The sequence below is a fragment of the Corvus hawaiiensis genome, chromosome 3 (assembly GCF_020740725.1).
Source record: "Corvus hawaiiensis isolate bCorHaw1 chromosome 3, bCorHaw1.pri.cur, whole genome shotgun sequence".
NCBI classification, from domain to species: domain Eukaryota; kingdom Metazoa; phylum Chordata; class Aves; order Passeriformes; family Corvidae; genus Corvus; species Corvus hawaiiensis.
In genome coordinates this window covers 64,427,511-64,445,855 of record NC_063215.1, presented here as the reverse complement: position 1 = coordinate 64,445,855, position 18,345 = coordinate 64,427,511, and the positions used below count along the sequence as shown (strand labels likewise).

Genomic DNA, 18,345 nt, shown 5'->3' with positions numbered 1-18,345 from the left:
TGAGGTCCTTTCATGCTGACAAAATAAATACGATAATAATTCTAGGAGCATCTGTTTTCTTCTGAAAGTCAAAGCAAATTTTCTGAAAAGCTTCTCTATTTGAAATGAACAAAACTATTTCTGTATGGTAAGAAGTTGTAAAATCAAATGGATCATAAAAAATCACATGCAGTCAGATTATGCAAAATGATTTATTTCTTTATTCTTCTTTAATATTTTAATGTTTAATTATGACTGTAAGGGATGAGTTGCAATTAGAATTGAAAGATGCAATGTTTACCCTAGCTGTGTTTAATGAGGAGGAGATGAAAGGTCCACAAACGTAGGTAGAGAACCCTTTGTGTATATATACCTACATGCATATATACACATGTACATATACATGTACAAAAGTAAGGTACTTTTATGGAAGCAAGAGTATTACCTCCATGCCAAATTGAATAGTACCTTATGCTCATGGATAGCACCATCAAAATTAAATAGTCTTGGAAAATACCCTTTTATTTTGAAAAAGAAAACTATTCTCCACTGTGAGTAAAATTATCGAAAACCTTCACAAGTGACATATATTTTAATACTTCACATATATATTAGCTCAGAAGCTCTGTGTTAAGGCTTGCTGTTAAGCATCTAGGCTGAGGCTGGCTTCATTTGATTTCATTACTCCAAATGTGCAACTTTCACCTGACATCTTGATTTTGACTGGATGCTGACAGAGCTGGCTGCATTCCTCTAGAGCAAGTTATAACTATATTCTTCTTATTGCTCACAGTTGTGCAATTATGTCACTTCCAGAACATAGTTACAGACAAAGATCATAGTAACACTTAACCTGGAAATGGATACAGAAAAGGGTCTTGGAAAAGGGATCATAATGTTCTGCTTTCCTTTCAAGTTATAAAAGCATGTGGACCATAGGACATCAGTGTGCACACACACTGAAATGACAACACATCCACATGGCAGATGTCAGTACTACGCTCTGCTATGCTTGCAAAGAGTTCCCAAAGCCATCTGAGAGATTGCACACCCCTTCACTTCAGATCATGTGAAAAATTGCACACACCCTCACTTCACATGAAGTTTCAAAGCTTGTACTTCAAGCTGACACTGTTTTTAACTACTAAAAATGTGATACGGGAGAAAAAGCATTAATTTCTCCCAGAATAAGGGGAATGCTGCTATATTTTTTTCCATTTCTCAGAATTTATAATTTTTAAATAATAAAATTAATTAGTTTGTTCAATTTTGAATTTCACAAAACAATGCAAAGCTGGAAAGTAAAAGGCCATTCAAAGACACACGATTTCCTATCTGGAAACATAGTTTAAAAATATGTAGTATGTAGTACATACATCCTAATGTGCAGTATGTACAAAAGACAAAATACATGTGGCGAAAGACAGACATAAGAGAGTGAGTTGTGGGAGGGAATTAGTTTAGGAGTAGAACAGCTTTTGTGTGGCTGCTCGGTTTTCTGTAAGAACAGTTTCAAGCTAAGTTTTGCAGAGTCCTGTTGTCCATATCAAGTTGGGCACCCACACAAATGTTTGTCTCCTGCTTGCCACCTCCTGCAGCACACCAATAGCAGATGGATGGGCCGTATCCTCAGCTACAGTAAACCAGTGCAGCTTTGCCAGTCTTGGGGGAATTACGTCAATTTACACCAGCTGAGGGTCTGTCATGGTAAATAATTTCCTAGTAACACTTAACTACGTAAGTATAACTCCACCAGTAAGTAGAAGTCACTCAGTCACCAAAAGGGGAGGAAGAAGAGCCAACAGACCTGTGTTAGTACAGAAATGCTTGAGGCAATGTCATGTAAATTTAGCATACAGTTAAGCAGGACTGCAGTAGCCCAGATTAAAAAGCACAATTCACTGAGGTAGTAACAACACACTCTCAAACATGTGCTTGGTATGTGGACACTTGCAGACCTCGCTAAGGTTTGACACATTTCTTCCAGCATCAGTGACAGAATAGATGAAAGCAGGGGAGCTAGAAACAGCAGAAGGCACCCCTTAAGCACCAAACTATACTGAAAAGCCCATCAGCTGGTAGGAGACCAGTGTTCCCTGCAAGGGATTGTAAAATAGATTCTAAAGACTCCAGTCTTGCTTATGCGTGAAGGGTGGTATGAGATGTGAGACAGTGAGATGCAAGTAAGGTTTGTACTTTCTTCATGAGAAAATGTGTCAAAAAGCCCCATGCCCATCGTAATCCAGTTATCACAGAATAGTCTGAGTTGGAAGCGACCCAGAAGAATCATCAAGTTCAGCTCTGAAGTGAATGGCCCACACAGGGATCCAACCCACAACCTTGGCATTATTAGCACCATCCTCTAACCAATTGAGCTAATCTCAGGATCTTCCTAAGAGAAAAAATTTAACATCATTCTGAAAGTATTCTGGAATACCTGGATGAGTATTGCAAGAGTATATGTATATTCTTCCTCAGAGAATAACCAGTTTCTCTGATACAAACATTGAAATTCATCAGTGTGATGACTGACTGTGCAACAGCAATCAGGAAAGAGATCTGCACTTAATATTGATGGCAGGATTCAGCTTTCTCCATGTGGACAAAATACTTGTCAGTTTTGTCTTTTCAGTATATGAGGAAGGTGCCAGTGGTTAAATCTGTATGATGAATACAGCAAAGTTGAGTAGACTTTTTCCATATGGGAGCAAAGTCCCATTTATTTCTCTTTCTATACTGTTTAAATGTGACCAGGTGGTCCATAAGTTTCCTGACCACCATAACACAGGCTAGATGGTGCTTATATGAATAAGCTTTCTTCTTTTTCAAGTCTTGAATCCTTACACTTCTTCTGGAACACTTTCCATGTTACGCAAAGTAGCTTACAGTATAATTAACCCACTAAAAAATGCCCCTGTTTTCAATGGAGGGTTGAACGCTTTTTCTATCTATAAAATCATTACAGCATGCTTTTTCCCTTGGGGGGAAAAATAAATCTATGAAGTAAATCCAGTAGCTATAAAAGCCCAGTGTTTTTCTCTCTTCCCTCCTGTTAGGCAGTTGCTGGGTTGGCAGATAATGTGCAATGCTTTATGTTATTTTACTATGTAATATGTTGGTCAAATTATGTTCTTGTGTATATCCAAATATGGTCATTTGGAACTCAGAGTCTTTGCAAGCAGCTGGCAAAGGGAACTTGCAGTACCACAGACAACATAGAATCCTTATACCCCATATATCTGTGTCTTTTCCTGGGTATGGCGTGACGGTTACCCTTCCCTCATGTCTCACCCTCTCATATTTGAAAGGGTTTTCTTTCATTCTGAGGAGAGAATATGTGTATTAATTAGTGTAAGTGTTGTGACATCACTGAAAAAACCCAGAGGAGGCTGGGAATTAACTACTGTGGCAGTTATTCTTCAGGTTCTGCAAGAAACAGTTTAACTTCCAGTATACACACTGTGAAAACATGTAAGAGGTAGCAGACATTTGCAGGAGATACAGTCTGATGCAGAACTGTGGAGCCAGAAGTAAAAGTGAGGTCTGTTGCAATCTGTACCAGACACCTTTGCATGTCTGGTAGCCAGAAACTTTTCTGTGGACAAATTTGCTGGAACAATTGTGCTGCCGTAAATGTGCCAATAAAACTGAGCGTATTAACATTTTATTTTGAAAAATAATGTTCTCCAAAATAGAGTGAACAGAATTGTCATAAATGTACCCATGGAGAAAAAGTATTTGTCGTGTGATACCTTTTTTTCATTTGGTGGCTGCCATTTTGCCCATGCAAGTGAGAATGCTTAATAACAATTAGAGCAATTCTGCCTAAATACCCTTACAGCAATACATAAATAGTAGTAGGGGTAGAAATTTCTGGATACTTGTGCAAAATCCAAAACTGCTGACCCAACTGTTAGCAAATAGGGAACAGCTTGGATATAAGTATTCATAAACACACAATTGCAGTATTTGACCAGAAAGCTTCTGGGAACAAAATGAGAAGATGCCTAATGCTGCGCAGAAACACCCATTAGCTGAATTCAGCAACAAAAGGCTTCAGTTTGCCAAGGAATGTAATGGGGTCTTTCTTCTATTGCGATATTCAAAAGAAGGAAGGCCTGAATTTCACTGGTGTATTGCAGTCATGCAGACAAGTAATTAAAATAATACATTTTAAAAGCAAGTCATACTGTGTTTTTCAAATAACTGGTTTATTCCGTTGCGTAATGCATCCTTACTAGATGAATGAGAAGTAATTTTTATAAAGTGAGCTGAAACAGAGTTGGAAGTCAGTAGGTAATACATACTATATTGCTCTTAATGCAACTTATGGGCTGGTTGTTAACTGGGTATCACACAGCATTCTCTGTGCCGTTGAAAGGATCGCTGCATATTTTCAGCTGAGTGAACTCCTAAGTCAAATTCCCCCTGGTGTGTGCTGTTGGTATATTACAGTGATAAAAATGACCTGATAAATGTTTGTTTTAATGAATGTTACTTTAACCCCTGCTGCCAATCTGCCTTTATTCCTATATGATTAATTTTTTGTTGTTGTTGATTTACTTATCTGCTCTTGGTTCTAGTTGCTGTGTCTCTGAGGAATCAGAAAGTCATCATTCCCCAGGTTCCCGACATCGATGCTGTGTCTGTGGCAGAGACCATCTCAGTGCCAGAGCTTAGACAGTTCACACTGTGCTTTGAAGCAACCAAGGGCAACAGCGATGACAATGATGACTGGAAGGTTTTCTCCTACAGTGATGCATTGTTGACAGAACTCCTGAGCTTCGGGAAGACCACAAAAGGCCATTTTCTGTCCATCTCAGGCACACAGTGCATCCTTAAGAATGCATTGCCCCGAAATGCAGAGTTTTTCACAGGAACCTTTCAGCAGCTGTGTGTTGTATGGGATAGCTTCTCGGGCACTATAGGTATATATGCCAAAAACATCTATCATGTAGTGAACTGTCCGGAGATCTTTGACAAAGTTATCCCTGGAGATGGGAGGCTGGTGCTGGGCTCTAACAGCAATGAAGTGAGTTCTCTAAATGGGGACATTTACAACTTCCGCCTCTGGAATTTCACCATGAATGCGCAAACACTGGCCAACCTCAGCTGCGATGTGAAAGGAAACATTGTAGACTGGGAAAATGAATTCTGGAGTATTCCAACTTCAGCACTGAAAGCAGAAAACAATTTGAGTTGTGGTGAGTATGCCTTGCCAAAACTTTTTTGCTTGTTTTCCCCCCACACTTCTGTATTGTGCTGAACATATCACATACCAAGATGGAAAAAAATGAGAGCATTCCCGTGAAAGAAAAATAGGTCTCACCTTTGCTATACTTCAGCTCTACACTCACCATACACAGAGCCTTTGAAAGGGTTTCCTTAAACGAAAAGAACAAGGCCCCTAAGTGTATTGAGTTGCTGCTGGAAATGATCTGCAGATCAAAGTTTTTCCAAAACGCTCCTTATTGGTTCATACGAAAGGGGGATAATGGCAACTACCTGCTGGCCTCAAATAAGATTACTGTGGTCTCTAGAGAAAAAAAAGTGTATTAGCTAATTAATTACTAAATGTTTTTGTACCTGCCCTTTGGTCCTTTGATTAGCCAGAGGAGCCCTTGCTAGCCTCGTGCTGTGTATGCAGAGCCAGCAAAAGCAGTGACAAAAACAGTGCATAGGAGACAGGAAACTAGAAGAAAACACTAAATTAGAGGAAGCGGACACAAAGGAAGAGTTTAGGATCAAAATCATCAGATTTTTTCTTTATGATGATGTATTATCAGTCCTTCTTTTAACTGGTAATTACTGAAGATCTTTTTTCCTCCAGATTACTCCAGAAGATAAATTTCAATACATTTACCAACCTATTCTCATTTCATGGCTCAGACACTTGGTTCGCGTAAATGTCCTGGAGTATTTTTTTGTATATGTGACAGAGCATTTGTCAGCATTCTGAGAATCTTTTAGATTTAACTTTAGAGCAGAAGCTGGCACCACTGAGGCATGCTAGTTTCTGTACCTAATAGTTCTTGAGGGATTAAGGTGGCTAAAAAAGCTGCCTTGCTTGCTTTATGGTACTCATATCAAAGTGTGGGATACTCACTGGCAGCTGGAACTACTGAGAAAGATCTCATCATGCCTCTGCTAAAAAAAATTAAGCAACACTTCTGTAAAAGCACAAGCAGCTAGGTGCCTTCACCTTTCTACCAGAACAAAGAAAAGTCTGATTTGACTGCAACTGGTGAACATGTTCTGGACAAAAAAAAGGTTGTTTCTATTTAATCGGTGCAAACTGATCTGATAGAGAATAAGTTCCCAGAAAATCTTAGTCTTCTTACACTGTTACACCATGATGACTACCATAACGCTTTTACCAAACAATCTACCAAGATCTCTGTAAAAGCTGCAGTCTCATTTAATTTTGACCGCAGTAGGAGTCTTGTTCTTCCTTCTGTTAAAGATTGTACAGTCCTATGACACAAATATAATATCACAGCTGTGGTCATAGAAACAATAGAATTATTTTCATTCCACACCTTTATTCCTTGGGATGTGAGTGATCAGTTGTTTTCCTGCAGCAGAACATTGTTTTAGAAAAGGTGTATTAGTGTTCCTACTTCAGGCCCAGTATCTGTACAAGTCATTTAAAATGTATCCACATACAAACATTGTTGCCTCTAAATAAGACTATGAGGAAACTAACTTACTAGCCAGTCTTATTCTTTCCTTGAAGTGAAATCATCCCCTGTGATACAAGCTTTCCTGAGCCAGAGTATTTCCTAAAAGAAAATTCTGGGTGCAGTGCCATTTCAGAGATGGTTACTAATCCCAGAGATGAAATTGTTAGAATTGTCTTCCCTCCCTCCTCTCAAGTAAAAGCCTTCTTTGTAAAACCAGCCTTCAACAGGAGAGTTGATGAGTCAGGCTATCAACCATGAATAAACCACTGACATTGGGGAGCTGACTCTGATTAGGCTTCATTTAACAGCAGTGAAAGGATTTATGCAAAAAAGAGTTTTTTGCACAGCTCCAATAATGCTTCACCAGGAAGTGCCTTGTAACTTAAAAAAAAACAAACCACGCATTTAGCAGTGATCTCAACACATCTTTGCCTGAACAGTGCTTACATTTTCAAGGGGTATTATTTTCATGGTTTTTCAGACAAAGCTTTTACAAGTAGATTTATGGAGCATAAAACACTGGAAAATTGTTTCAGATAATCTTTTCATAGTTTTACCTTTTATTAGTTTATTCCTTAGACTAATGTTTTCACAGCTGTACAGCCGTGGTGTGGTGCTTGTGTAAGACAGGACAGAATTCTGTTTTTATTGCCATACCTTTATGCAGATTGCATTTAAAGGTATACATACACAGCCTAGGTATCCGGACTCATTGTAAAACAAGTAGCCTAGGCAGTGATAGAAGTGTATGGCTATTGACCAGTTCAGAGTTCAGTACGGGCAAACTGAGGAGCATTTAATCAGCTTCTGATTCTTATTCTGAAGCCTGCACTGGCTACAGCTGTAGCAGGATATGATCTACTCATTTTAAGGGTAACATGGCTGCATATCTGTCCATGCCTGCAATTGCTTTTTTTTTCATGTGCATTTTATGAGTCCTTCATTCCCAAGGCAAAAGGAATCCTTAATTTCACTCTCAGATTTAGCTCAGTGTGGGATGTGTCTGCCTTAGGCAGCTGGGCAGCGTTTCAGGCTAAGCTAATTGCCCTCAGTGTTCTTTATGAATAGTGGAATCAAAAAGGCTATTCCACAGGTCAGTGCATCTCATGCTGGAGAAGATGTCTCAGTGAAGTCAAAATTCTTTTGCTGTAGGAGTGCCTGTTCCTCTCCACTAACTATAAAGAAAGTCTAGCAGATACGGATGTCTGAGTTTTAGACATTTGGAGTGCAATGTATCACACAACATGTCTGTAATACAGGTCCATGGGGTCACGGGTCCTGTCAGAAAATCTGCTTCAGAATGGGTTCCTGTCTTCATGGGTCAACAGGTCCTTCCAAGAGCCTGCTCCAATGTCAGCTTTCCATGGGGTAACAGCCACCTTCAGGCATCCACCTGCTCCAGCATGGGGTCCTCCACAGGCTGCAGGTGGATCTCTGCTCCACCCTGGACCTCCATGGGCTGCAGGGGCACAGCTGCCTCACCATGGTCTGCACCATGGGCTGGGGGGAATCTGTGCTCTGGTGCCTGGAGCACATCCTGCCCTCCTTCCTCACTGACCTTGGTGTCTGTGGGGTTTTGCTCTCACATTATCACTCCTCTCTTGGCTACAACTTCTGCTGTGCAGTAACTTTTCCCCCTTTTTAAATCTGTTATCCCAGAGGCACTATCACTGTTGCTTACAGGCTTGGCCTTGGCCAATGCATCCATCTTGGAGCCAGCTGTCATTGGCTCCATTGGGCATAGGGAAAGCTTCTGTGAGAAGCTTCTCACAGAACTGCCCCTGAAACCCCTTTACTGCCAAATCCTTGCCATGCAAACTCAATGCAATGTCTTCTGACTTAAATGTTTTGTAAAGCTGGATTTGATTTTTTTTTTAAGTTTCACCAAATCAAATCAAATTTTATTTTGATTTACTCATTTTAAATACTCATTGAAGAAAATATGAACACCCACAGTATTTCCAGCCAACTCTCAGGTCATCTTTCCATGTTACACAACAGGGGTGAAACTTAGAGTAGGTTTTGATATTGACTGTTTAATATTAGCAAATTTATTTTAAAAACCCCACCTCATGCAGGAGATAGTACACTCACTTAGAACATCCTTCCTGGAGTTCATAGGAAGTGTACCAAGAAAGTGAATTTGCTTCTGTCTCTTAATCCATTAACAAAATTGTTGAAATTTAATATTGTTGAGGATGACTTGTTTTAATTCCACCCTGTCTTTGTTGGCAATACATGTAGTGGTATCTGTGGCATGATACAATTTCTGTGTCAAAGCTCCATGCTTCATTTGTTCTTGCATCACAGGAAATATTTTCTTAGCTGTCTTTACAAGCCAATGGGTGGTAGCTATTCAATGTTATGGAAAGATAGTGTGTTTCATGAGAGAACTTCATTGAATCAATATGATTCTGAAGTGGTAAAGCAAAAGTCAAAAGGGCAAAACTCATAGTAAGTTCACATTTTGACAGATCTCTATGGTCCCATTATTTTCAACACAGTGTGCAAAGGCAGCTGTATCTGCAGCTGAACCTCTGGGATACAGGAAGTATAATTATGCAGTTGCACCAATTCTTTTTTGTAGCCATTCTTATGTGCCTTGGTTTTGTCTCCAGATCATCAAAGTGTAATGCTTGCTGCTATGAATAATGCTGTAGAGATACAGACTTATAACTTTATCTATTTATAAATCATGCATACCAGAATATTAATCACACCCTCGCCCTGGGCAGAGGAACAAGTTTAATCACCTTTTATCTGGTTGGTGTCTGTCACAGGCAGATTACTCAGAAGTGTGTGGTGGATAGCCTGTGCTGCAGCAGCAGAGCATAGCTGCTCCTCCAAGGCATGTGTTGTTATGAAGGTCATATAAATCCCATGGTCATACTGACCCCTTTGCTTAAACCCATTTCATGGAGTACACACAAGTTGTTATTTAGTGAAAGCTAAGAAAACCACAGGAGGATATGTAAGTGACTCTTAACTTGCGAGTCAGCGGGGTTTTCAAGGATCCCTGAAATGCAACAGAAAATGAAAACTTTTGAGTTTTAAAGGCAAATGGCAGTGTCAGTTTTGTGACTGAGAGAAATTAGGAAGAGGAATGTGTCACTGCATGATATAATGTGTTTTCAGACATGATAGGTTTAGGCCCAATAACTAACCCTTTCTAAATTATTTGCTTTCTTCTTTTAAAGGCTCATATCTAATTCCCTCTTCTTCAATTGAACCAACCAGTTGTGCAAACCTAGGAAGCCTTTGCCAAGGTAAGAAATCCAGGTCCTTTTCACAGTTTCATCTTTGGGAAATCTTTATTTTCCTCGGGGTTTTATTCCATTTCTTTTTTATTGTCATTTCTAAAAGGGTGAGTGGCAATAAAAAATAGCAAGGAAAGGAATTCTTTAGTCTCATCAAGTATGTGGGTGTCCTGTACATGCAATATGTGTGGAAAAAAGGTGATCACTCCTTTGATAATACATTTTCCAAATAGTCTCCATTATATCAAAACTGAATTAACTGACTGCTTTCATTTCTTTCTCCACCTCTTTTCCTCCTGCACATTTTCACAGTAAAATATTAACCAGTATAAGAACTAGGTAAATCTGTAAAAAAAACAAGCAGATGTAAATAAAGGAACTAGCTTTTATTCAGGGTTTTTTTTCAAGAAGCCATTTTGAGGCTAGATACTTTGAGATTAGAAGGTAAAATAATTAACATCAAATTGCAAAATTCAGCAGCTGATAGAGAAAAACACATGCTACAACACTTGGTGATGATTTAATAGTCTAAAAATCATCACATATAAAAATTCATTAGGAGTCTTTAAAGGTCAGCTCAGTTGAATGCAAGGAACGGGTGAGCCCTACAGATTTCCATGTCACATGAATCAGTGGACATGCAAGGATGGTTAATTAAACGGTTCTGCTCAGATGCTGAAGTTCCATAAGAATTGCTTGACATGAGCAACATCAACCCATTTCCACAACACGTTCATGAACACAGGCCTTATAATGTGTTGGTATGCTATGTTAAACTTTAATTACAGCAGCAACTGCACCAAAAATATCTAGCTTTGTAACCCCTTTACAGCTGAATGGTGGAAGAAAGAGACAGGAGAGAATAAAATATAAGAGGAGAACAAGAAGTCTCAGAACTCTTTCAAAACCAATATTTGTAAGTAAATTGGATTTAGCTTAAAAATAAAAGGGAAAATGCGCTCTGACCAGCCAGTAAGAGATCTATGTCAGTTTTCAGTGTACTTTTCCCAGATTTTCCTGAGGTAAATTTGGTTCAGGTTCTTGGAGCATATTGTACTGGTCTCCACAGGGAAAGTGAAATGCCATTAATGTCCATAATCAAACTTTAAACAGTAATTTTCAGGCATCATATTCCCAAAGCATAGTATGATCTAAATACTACTACTCAAGTAGTTTGGGTAAATGAGGCATCCACAATTATTCAATGTTAGTATTTTTATATGTAAAGGGTACCACCGTGTAAATACCTTCATCCGTTCTTTTGGAAGATCTCTGAGTGTTTTCCTCCATTAAAATGGCATGGTATGAAAGGAAGAGAATATCTTTCATAATGTCAGCCAGTATGGTTGCAGAAATGGACACACTTTCAGCTAAACAAGCCTGCTTTTCTAAAAGCCTCATCCTTTGTGTCAGCTTTATTAACTTGTCTAGTAGTAGATATTGCCTCTAATAAAAGAAGCTGCCTTTCCAACTTGCCTTCTTAAAATCTTAGACCATCTCATCTTCAATAAAGATTATGAGTATTTTCATGAAGGTAATACTCTTTCTTTCTCTAAAAAGTGTTTGGTGAAATGTCCCTTGTGTTCAGTTAGTCACTTTTGAATAAGATGCCAGATAAGGTTTATCCCACTCCGCACCATCATCATTATTGTCATAATAAAGAAAATTGTAATAAGATGTCTATCTATTTCTGTCAATACCACAGACTTTGTCTAAACTGAGAGGCCAGTTTGGACTCCTTTGTTTGTTTGGTGTTGTGCAATAACAACAGTAAAAAGTTTGTGGATGCCAGGTTATGTCAGCTGTGTCTGATGAAAGAACTGATTTCTCCATTATGCTTAGTAGAAATTTTCATTCATTAGATGCCTCCTTTAACAGCATTGGCTGGAAGACACAGTCTGTAAGAAGTCTTGTAAATTACTCCTCAGACAATATAGCGCTGTAGTTTCATGGAAGAGCTTTTTTATACTACAGGGTGTCACTTTATATGCTCACTTTTCCAATTAGAATCTGTTTGCTCCATTGTCCAACTCTTCCTTCTCTTTCCCTAATTTTCTTGTCTCGCTGAAACCTGAGCGTGAACCTGCTCCTTATGCTGTGAGAAGTTTGTGTTTTGTGCTCAAAAGGTTAGATAAATCAACCTAGCAAAACATTAAAATTTCTTGCCCAAAATATAACTGCTTAACCTTCCTAGGTTGATTCTTGGTCAAAATCTTCCAAAGCCATGTAACACTGGGAGATTTTACCAACCTTCAGATTTTAAATAAGGGTTTTCAGGAAAAAAATCTATGTGAGTGGATTTGCATTCCTTGGGAGTTATTGAACAAAACTAAATTATTTTCCAAACCATTATTTGGAAATTTAGTGGCATGATCTTTGAATTCCTCTACATATACTCTCCCAGTCCATCATGGGGGAAATTTGCAGTTTTGGCTCCTCCTAATTTTGAAAAGTGTTCATCTGCTTCTCCACGATTTTGTGGAGTGACTCCTGTTGGTGTCAATGGGAACAGTACAGCTGAGTTCCTACATAAATCTTTCAAAATAGGTATTCTACTTCACCTGTTCCAAGTCTGATTTCAATTCTCTTCACTGTTTGGAGTTCAGTGGAGTTAAGTGGATCCTTATGTGGGTGTTCTAGTTACTCATTTGTTTGTCATATTCAGTCTTTGAGGAGGGACAAAGACTCTTTTCACAAGCAGCATTCTAAGTGTGTGCATCTTAGAACTTACACATTTTCTGGTCTTTGCACAGCTAAGGTTCTCATAAGAGAATTTTGAGTTTATGAAAGAAGTGCAGGACTGATCCTGCAAAATTTACACTGGCAAAATTCCCACTGAAGTCAGTGCAAGTGAGGATTGCAGGACTGGGGCCTCAGTTCGTATCTATTCATCACTTTGTACAGAAAAAATAATGTGTTTTTTTAACATTTACGGCATTGTGTGTAGATGGTTTCATTTTACATTGTCATGCATTGTTCCCATTTTGTCTTACCTTATTAACATTCATATTTCATTCAAGTTCACCTCTTTCTCATCTTTATTACCAGCTACTGTAAATGCTACTACTCCTACACCACCCACTGTCACCACTAACATGCCTGATACTAATAGAAACGATAAGCCAAACAATGGTAAGAAATCCTGTGTTACATTTTTCCTTGTACTGTGTCTAAAGCAAATTTGTTGTATTTTAAGGTGTGTTTTTCCTACCATCATAATGTCAAGGGTCATGTCTCGATTTGATCTCATTTACACTGAATAAATCAGGACTAAATCTCTGGACAATGTCAGAATGGTGCAAATGGGAACAGAACCAAACTGTGTTTATTTGTATCGTGTTTACCTGGCTTTGTGTCACCCATTGCATTTAACAATGCAAAGAACAAGGGAAGGAAGAGGGATTTTTGAAAAGGGTCCAAAAAGAACCGTGCTATTGAAGTGTTTCAAGGCTGCAGGTTGTCAGATGTTGTGTAGCTCCTGCCTGTGCAGCCAGGGTGGTAGTATGCTTGGATTGTCTGTTCCTCACTAGTTCCTCGCCATTCCTCAGGCACAGGAGCCAAGTGGAACCATTCCTATGGAGCAAAGCCACTTCCACTGAGTCAACAGAAATCTTTCCACTGACTTAAAGAAGAGCTGGATCAGACTTTACTAGGGAAAATGTTGACAGTATCAGATATCGTTTACTTTTCATTTAGAAAGATTAAGGGAAAAAATAAGGTAGTAAATGAACGTATTATTAGCACAGGAATAAAGCCAGGATTTCTTTTGAGGTTTTCTCAAATTCTGTGATATCACTGTCTCCTAAAGACTGACCATCATTTTGTGAAGTGCTGCTAAAATATTTATTAGTTTGTTATAGTTGGTTGTTAAACACAGAGATAGATTTCGGCAATTTTCATCACAGGCTTAAATATATATTTTTTTTACAGATTTATTTTTTCAGTGTACTCCACATGAAATAAATTAGAATCTGGGTGGAGTTTGTGGTTTGGTTTTTAGGTTGGTTTTTTTTTGGTTGGGTGTTTTTTTCCCCCAGTCCATTAGTTGTTACTGTAGGATTTAAAACTCTTGGAGTATTTTTTCTCTTGGCAGATAATTTATTGTACACTGGCAATCAGACAGTACAGTACACAATGTGAAAGAATTTATCTGAATCCAGACTGTTTGGTTTTAATAAGCTGTAGAAATAAGAAGAAAATAGTGATGATTTCTTCCAAATAGTGTCTGCTTCCTTTTTGTGGAGCCACTCAATCTATGTTCACCATGAGCACTCTGATTTTTTTAACAGAATGAACTAAATCTTATAAATATTAGTATGAATAAAAATTGGACAATTAAGTCCTTTCTCTAGCTTTGAAACTCTCAAGAAAAAGTAGAAAGACTATGAAAATAAGCCAAATTCACTTACGGTAGAAGGAAATTAAACTTTCACTCAGCTAACAGGCATTATTTTCCACTCTTGGTAAGTTGATTTTTAGACTGAGAACAGACAGCCAAGAACAGAGAGTTAAGTTACATATATTTTCTTTAATCCATTAACTATGTGGCTTGTTACACACAGACCTGCAGGAATTCAGACTTCCTGCTACAGTTATCTTCAGAATGAAGAGAAATTCACCTGAATTTTCCCATTCACGACCACAGTGGCAGCAAGAATCTAAGATAGAAGGGATAAAAACAATAGGAATTATCTCAACCCCAATTATTTGGCCAGTGAAGCAAAGGCCTCAGCGGTTCAGTAAAAATTCAGCAGATGATAACCCAGAGAGAAAATATCCATACAGCTTGTTCCTTCCAGCCTTGTCCACATCAGCTTCTTCTGAAGAGACTGGCAACGTAATCTTGTCTGCTTTTATGGAAAGCATCAACCTAGATAATACTGTAATGAATCAGTTGCCAAATGAAAATATTTTGAATTATTCTAGAAGTCCATTCCGTGGTACTTCTGATGCAGCAGATGCAGTTACAGAGCCTCCTGTGAAGGCAGCAGTTCCTCTTCTTCACAGCAGAAATCCTAATGCAGAGCTAGCATGGGCTTTGGCAAGTAGGCTTGGTCATTCTGACTCTGAGCCAGCGTTCCGCTCTCCTGTTAGCAGCAGCAGCAGCATTGCTTACGAACACAAAAAAGAAACTCCATGGATTTCATCTTCCAACAGCGACACAAACAATTTCATGCATACAAGCAATGTCTTGGAGCCTGTGAACTGGTGGAATGAGACAGTGTTTCATCATCATATCACCTCTGACATTCAAGAAGACAGACATCATTCTCTTTCTAGCTTGTCTGTATCATCCACAGATGAGAAACCACCATTCCAAAAAAGTAGGTTAGATTTGCTAGACTTGGCACCTGAAAGTTTTTACCTGGAAATGATAGAAGGTAATGCTGATAGGAAAACTTTTTCTACACTAACAACAAACAGTGCATTTCAGTTTAGAAAATCTATGCACATTAAGGAACATCACTCAGGAGGCATTACAAATTTAACCTCTGTGGAGATTCTACATGCAAAACCAACAAGTTTTTTCCAAAACATGAAAAAAACATACACAAAATTTATGCCTGACATCCAACTGACAAATTCTGTCCAAGGACACAATAGAGAACTATTAACATTTTCAGCATTTCTGGTAGAACCAGGCTGGACAAGCTCAGCATTTAAGCATGTTGTAACAGCCCTGCCTGTTTATCAACAGCTGTTGACTGACACATATTTGAAAAGTGACAGCATATTTCTATCTAGTAGTAATTACTGGTCTCGTTATTTACGGCATTCATTATACTTTCAAAAGCCAAATGAGACCCTCAGAAATGGAGCACTGGAGAACAATTTAGATGCATTTCATGACAGTAATGAAGAGTCAGCTTTTTCCATATTAGAACCAGAAAACATGAATCCAGTTGGTGACTCCTGGGACTCAGATTACTTGGATTTTCCAACAAAATATGTAGATATTTCCCCCTCTTTAAGAGCAAGTTTCTGGATTGTTTCCCATCATTTGAAAGAAGCATCTCAAATGTTTTCTAGGGAGCCATCAGAAAATTTCTGGCTCTCATTTAATAAACTGTTTTCTTCCCCAACAGAGAGATTGCTGTCCATTAGTTCATATGCTAAGTCTGACAGTATCTCTGAACAAACATCTGCCATTAGATCGTTAGGTAACAGAGCTGAAGAAATTAATTTTTCTAGTCATGTATTAACTTTGGAAACACAAATCTTTAGTTCATTTATTCCAGGTCTTTCAAAGAGAATTTCAGAAGGTAATGACAGGTCAATATCACAATTGCAGTCAACAATGAACTTTGCAAACCTAACTGTGGTTTCCAACAGTGAATTTTATTTTGATTTTCCTTTCCCTTCCCTGGAAGCACCTTTCACTCAATCTTCTGTATGGGTACAGGTAAGTCCTTTTGATCAGGTACTCGAAAACTCCACAGATAGTTTGCACATGCAAATTCGAATTGACACAGTAAGTGATCAAACTGACATGACCTTCCTAAACAGTAAGCATCAGCCTGTGTCTGTCTTTCCAACACATTCAGGAACCCAGCCTTCTTGTTCAAGGGGTAGTCGAGCTCCTTTCTTGATCAGTACACCTGGGACTCAGGTTACTTGGGTAGTTAAGAGTTTGATAAGCAGTACAAGAACACACGGAACACCACAGTCTCCAGGTCTTCTGGAGGATAATGCTGTAAGAAATACCGTTGATAAACCAAGAAGTAAAGTTCAGAAAGATGCAGGTGCTTTTTTAAAATACATCACTTCAATGAGTTCTGACTTTCTTCCAATGTCTTTGGAATTAAGGCAGCTTCTTCATTCAGACTCAAAATTCAGAGTCAGCGTACCTCCTAGCAGGTATTCCACACCTCCACTCCCACAAAGTTTTCAGAACCATCTTGATACAATTTCTCCAAGCCTGCTCCCTCAGTGGGATGTAGAAGAGTTAAACTTGCCAACGACAGAAACACCAAGAAGTTATCTTACTGTTTTAGGACAAAACTCCATTGAAAATCAAGTGGACATTCCAAAATACTCTCTCTGGGCAGTAGAACAAGAAATCTTTGACAATAATAAAGACATAAGTGATTTCACTGTTCTGACATCAGCAAACATACCGAGGCTTTCTGAATGGAACTCAGAAGTGGAGGTATATGGATCCTTTAGCAGGAACAGAGAAGCAATGTCTATCATTACTGCTAATGCCTTGGATTTTGAAAATGCTGATTATGGACATTTTGCAAATCTCTCTCCTGTTTTGCAGTCATCGAGAACTGCAATAATGAATGATGTGGTACCTTTGCCATCTTCATATAGCAGACTCTCTATTCAGCACAAAGAGACCATCTTGACAGGCACTCTGACAGCAGCTGCAGCAGCCATCCATCACTCTCTCATGCAGACCCAAACACCAGTTTCTTCTGTGAGGTACCATGAGTCATCAGTTTCAGCTGATGTTTATTCCTTGGCCAATTTACCATCTGGGACAAACCAAAACAGCACCTCTTACCTACCACTGAATCAACTCATTAGCTCTGCTGCAGTCCTTTTGCCTTGTTTATGTGATTCCTTCACTGAGCTGGGCTGTCTGTGTCGACCTGAGGTCCACTACAGTACGTCAAGCCTGTTAAGTTAGATGTAGAAAAAACCCCCAGATCATCTTATCTATTAGATACTCAGTTTGTAGACTGAGTGTAGAAGTAGCTGTCTTTCGTCCTTTAGATATAGGACCATTTAGCATATGAAGATGTTTTGGAATGATAATATAATTACACTAGAAGGGAATTTGTAACATCTTAGTGATAGTAAATGTCATTTATGTGTGATTTCTAATACTTGTTTACTTCTCTAAGACAGCTCTCAGGAGACTGTGAGGATAATATACTGGTTGCCATGTATTTTATATCATTTAATGCCCTTTTATTGTTTGGGAGTGTATGAATGTTCTTCACTGACATATTTTTGAGGATTTCACTTTCAAAAAGAAAAGATTTTTCAAAACTAAATGTTTGGATAATTTTTGTAACAGAATTTTAAAAAACACTTATATTTCATCTATCATTATATTTTTGTAGCTGGTGGTGGGTGTAGGGAGATTTGTTTTCCAGTCTACTTTTTCCTCTTTTTTTTTCAAATTGTCTTTGGCTGATTTTCACCAATGTTATACTTTTTTCCTTTCTTTCATTCAGCATTTTGAGGTGGGATTTCAACTGTTTAATTGTAACAGGGATAAGTAAATTTTAGTTTTTTACTATCTGCCACTGCAGTCTCCTGAGAGTATTTTAAAATGTAGATTAGTTCTTGTTCTTTTTTTTGCCTCATTAAAACATGCTTCGGGTCACCATCTGGTGGAGATCTTGAAGCTGTTTGTAGTCTAGTTTGTAGTTACTGTGTATGATTTTTAAAATACTTTGCATATTCCTATT

General features: G+C 38.4%; 1 protein-coding gene across 5 annotated transcripts in view; it reads left to right on the top strand.

Moving 5' to 3' along the window:
• The window catches only part of ADGRG6 (adhesion G protein-coupled receptor G6), a 111,068-nt gene that overhangs the window by 43,689 nt on the left and 49,034 nt on the right, over positions 1–18,345 (top strand). For 4 of the 5 annotated variants that reach the window (XM_048297751.1, XM_048297752.1, XM_048297754.1 and 1 more), the window contains exons 4-6: positions 4,563–5,183; positions 9,860–9,928; positions 12,968–13,051. In XM_048297751.1, the coding sequence (XP_048153708.1) occupies positions 4,563–5,183; positions 9,860–9,928; positions 12,968–13,051 (774 nt within the window). The remainder of the gene's footprint in view (positions 1–4,562; positions 5,184–9,859; positions 9,929–12,967; positions 13,052–18,345) is intronic. The other variant, XM_048297753.1, reaches the window with a different exon arrangement.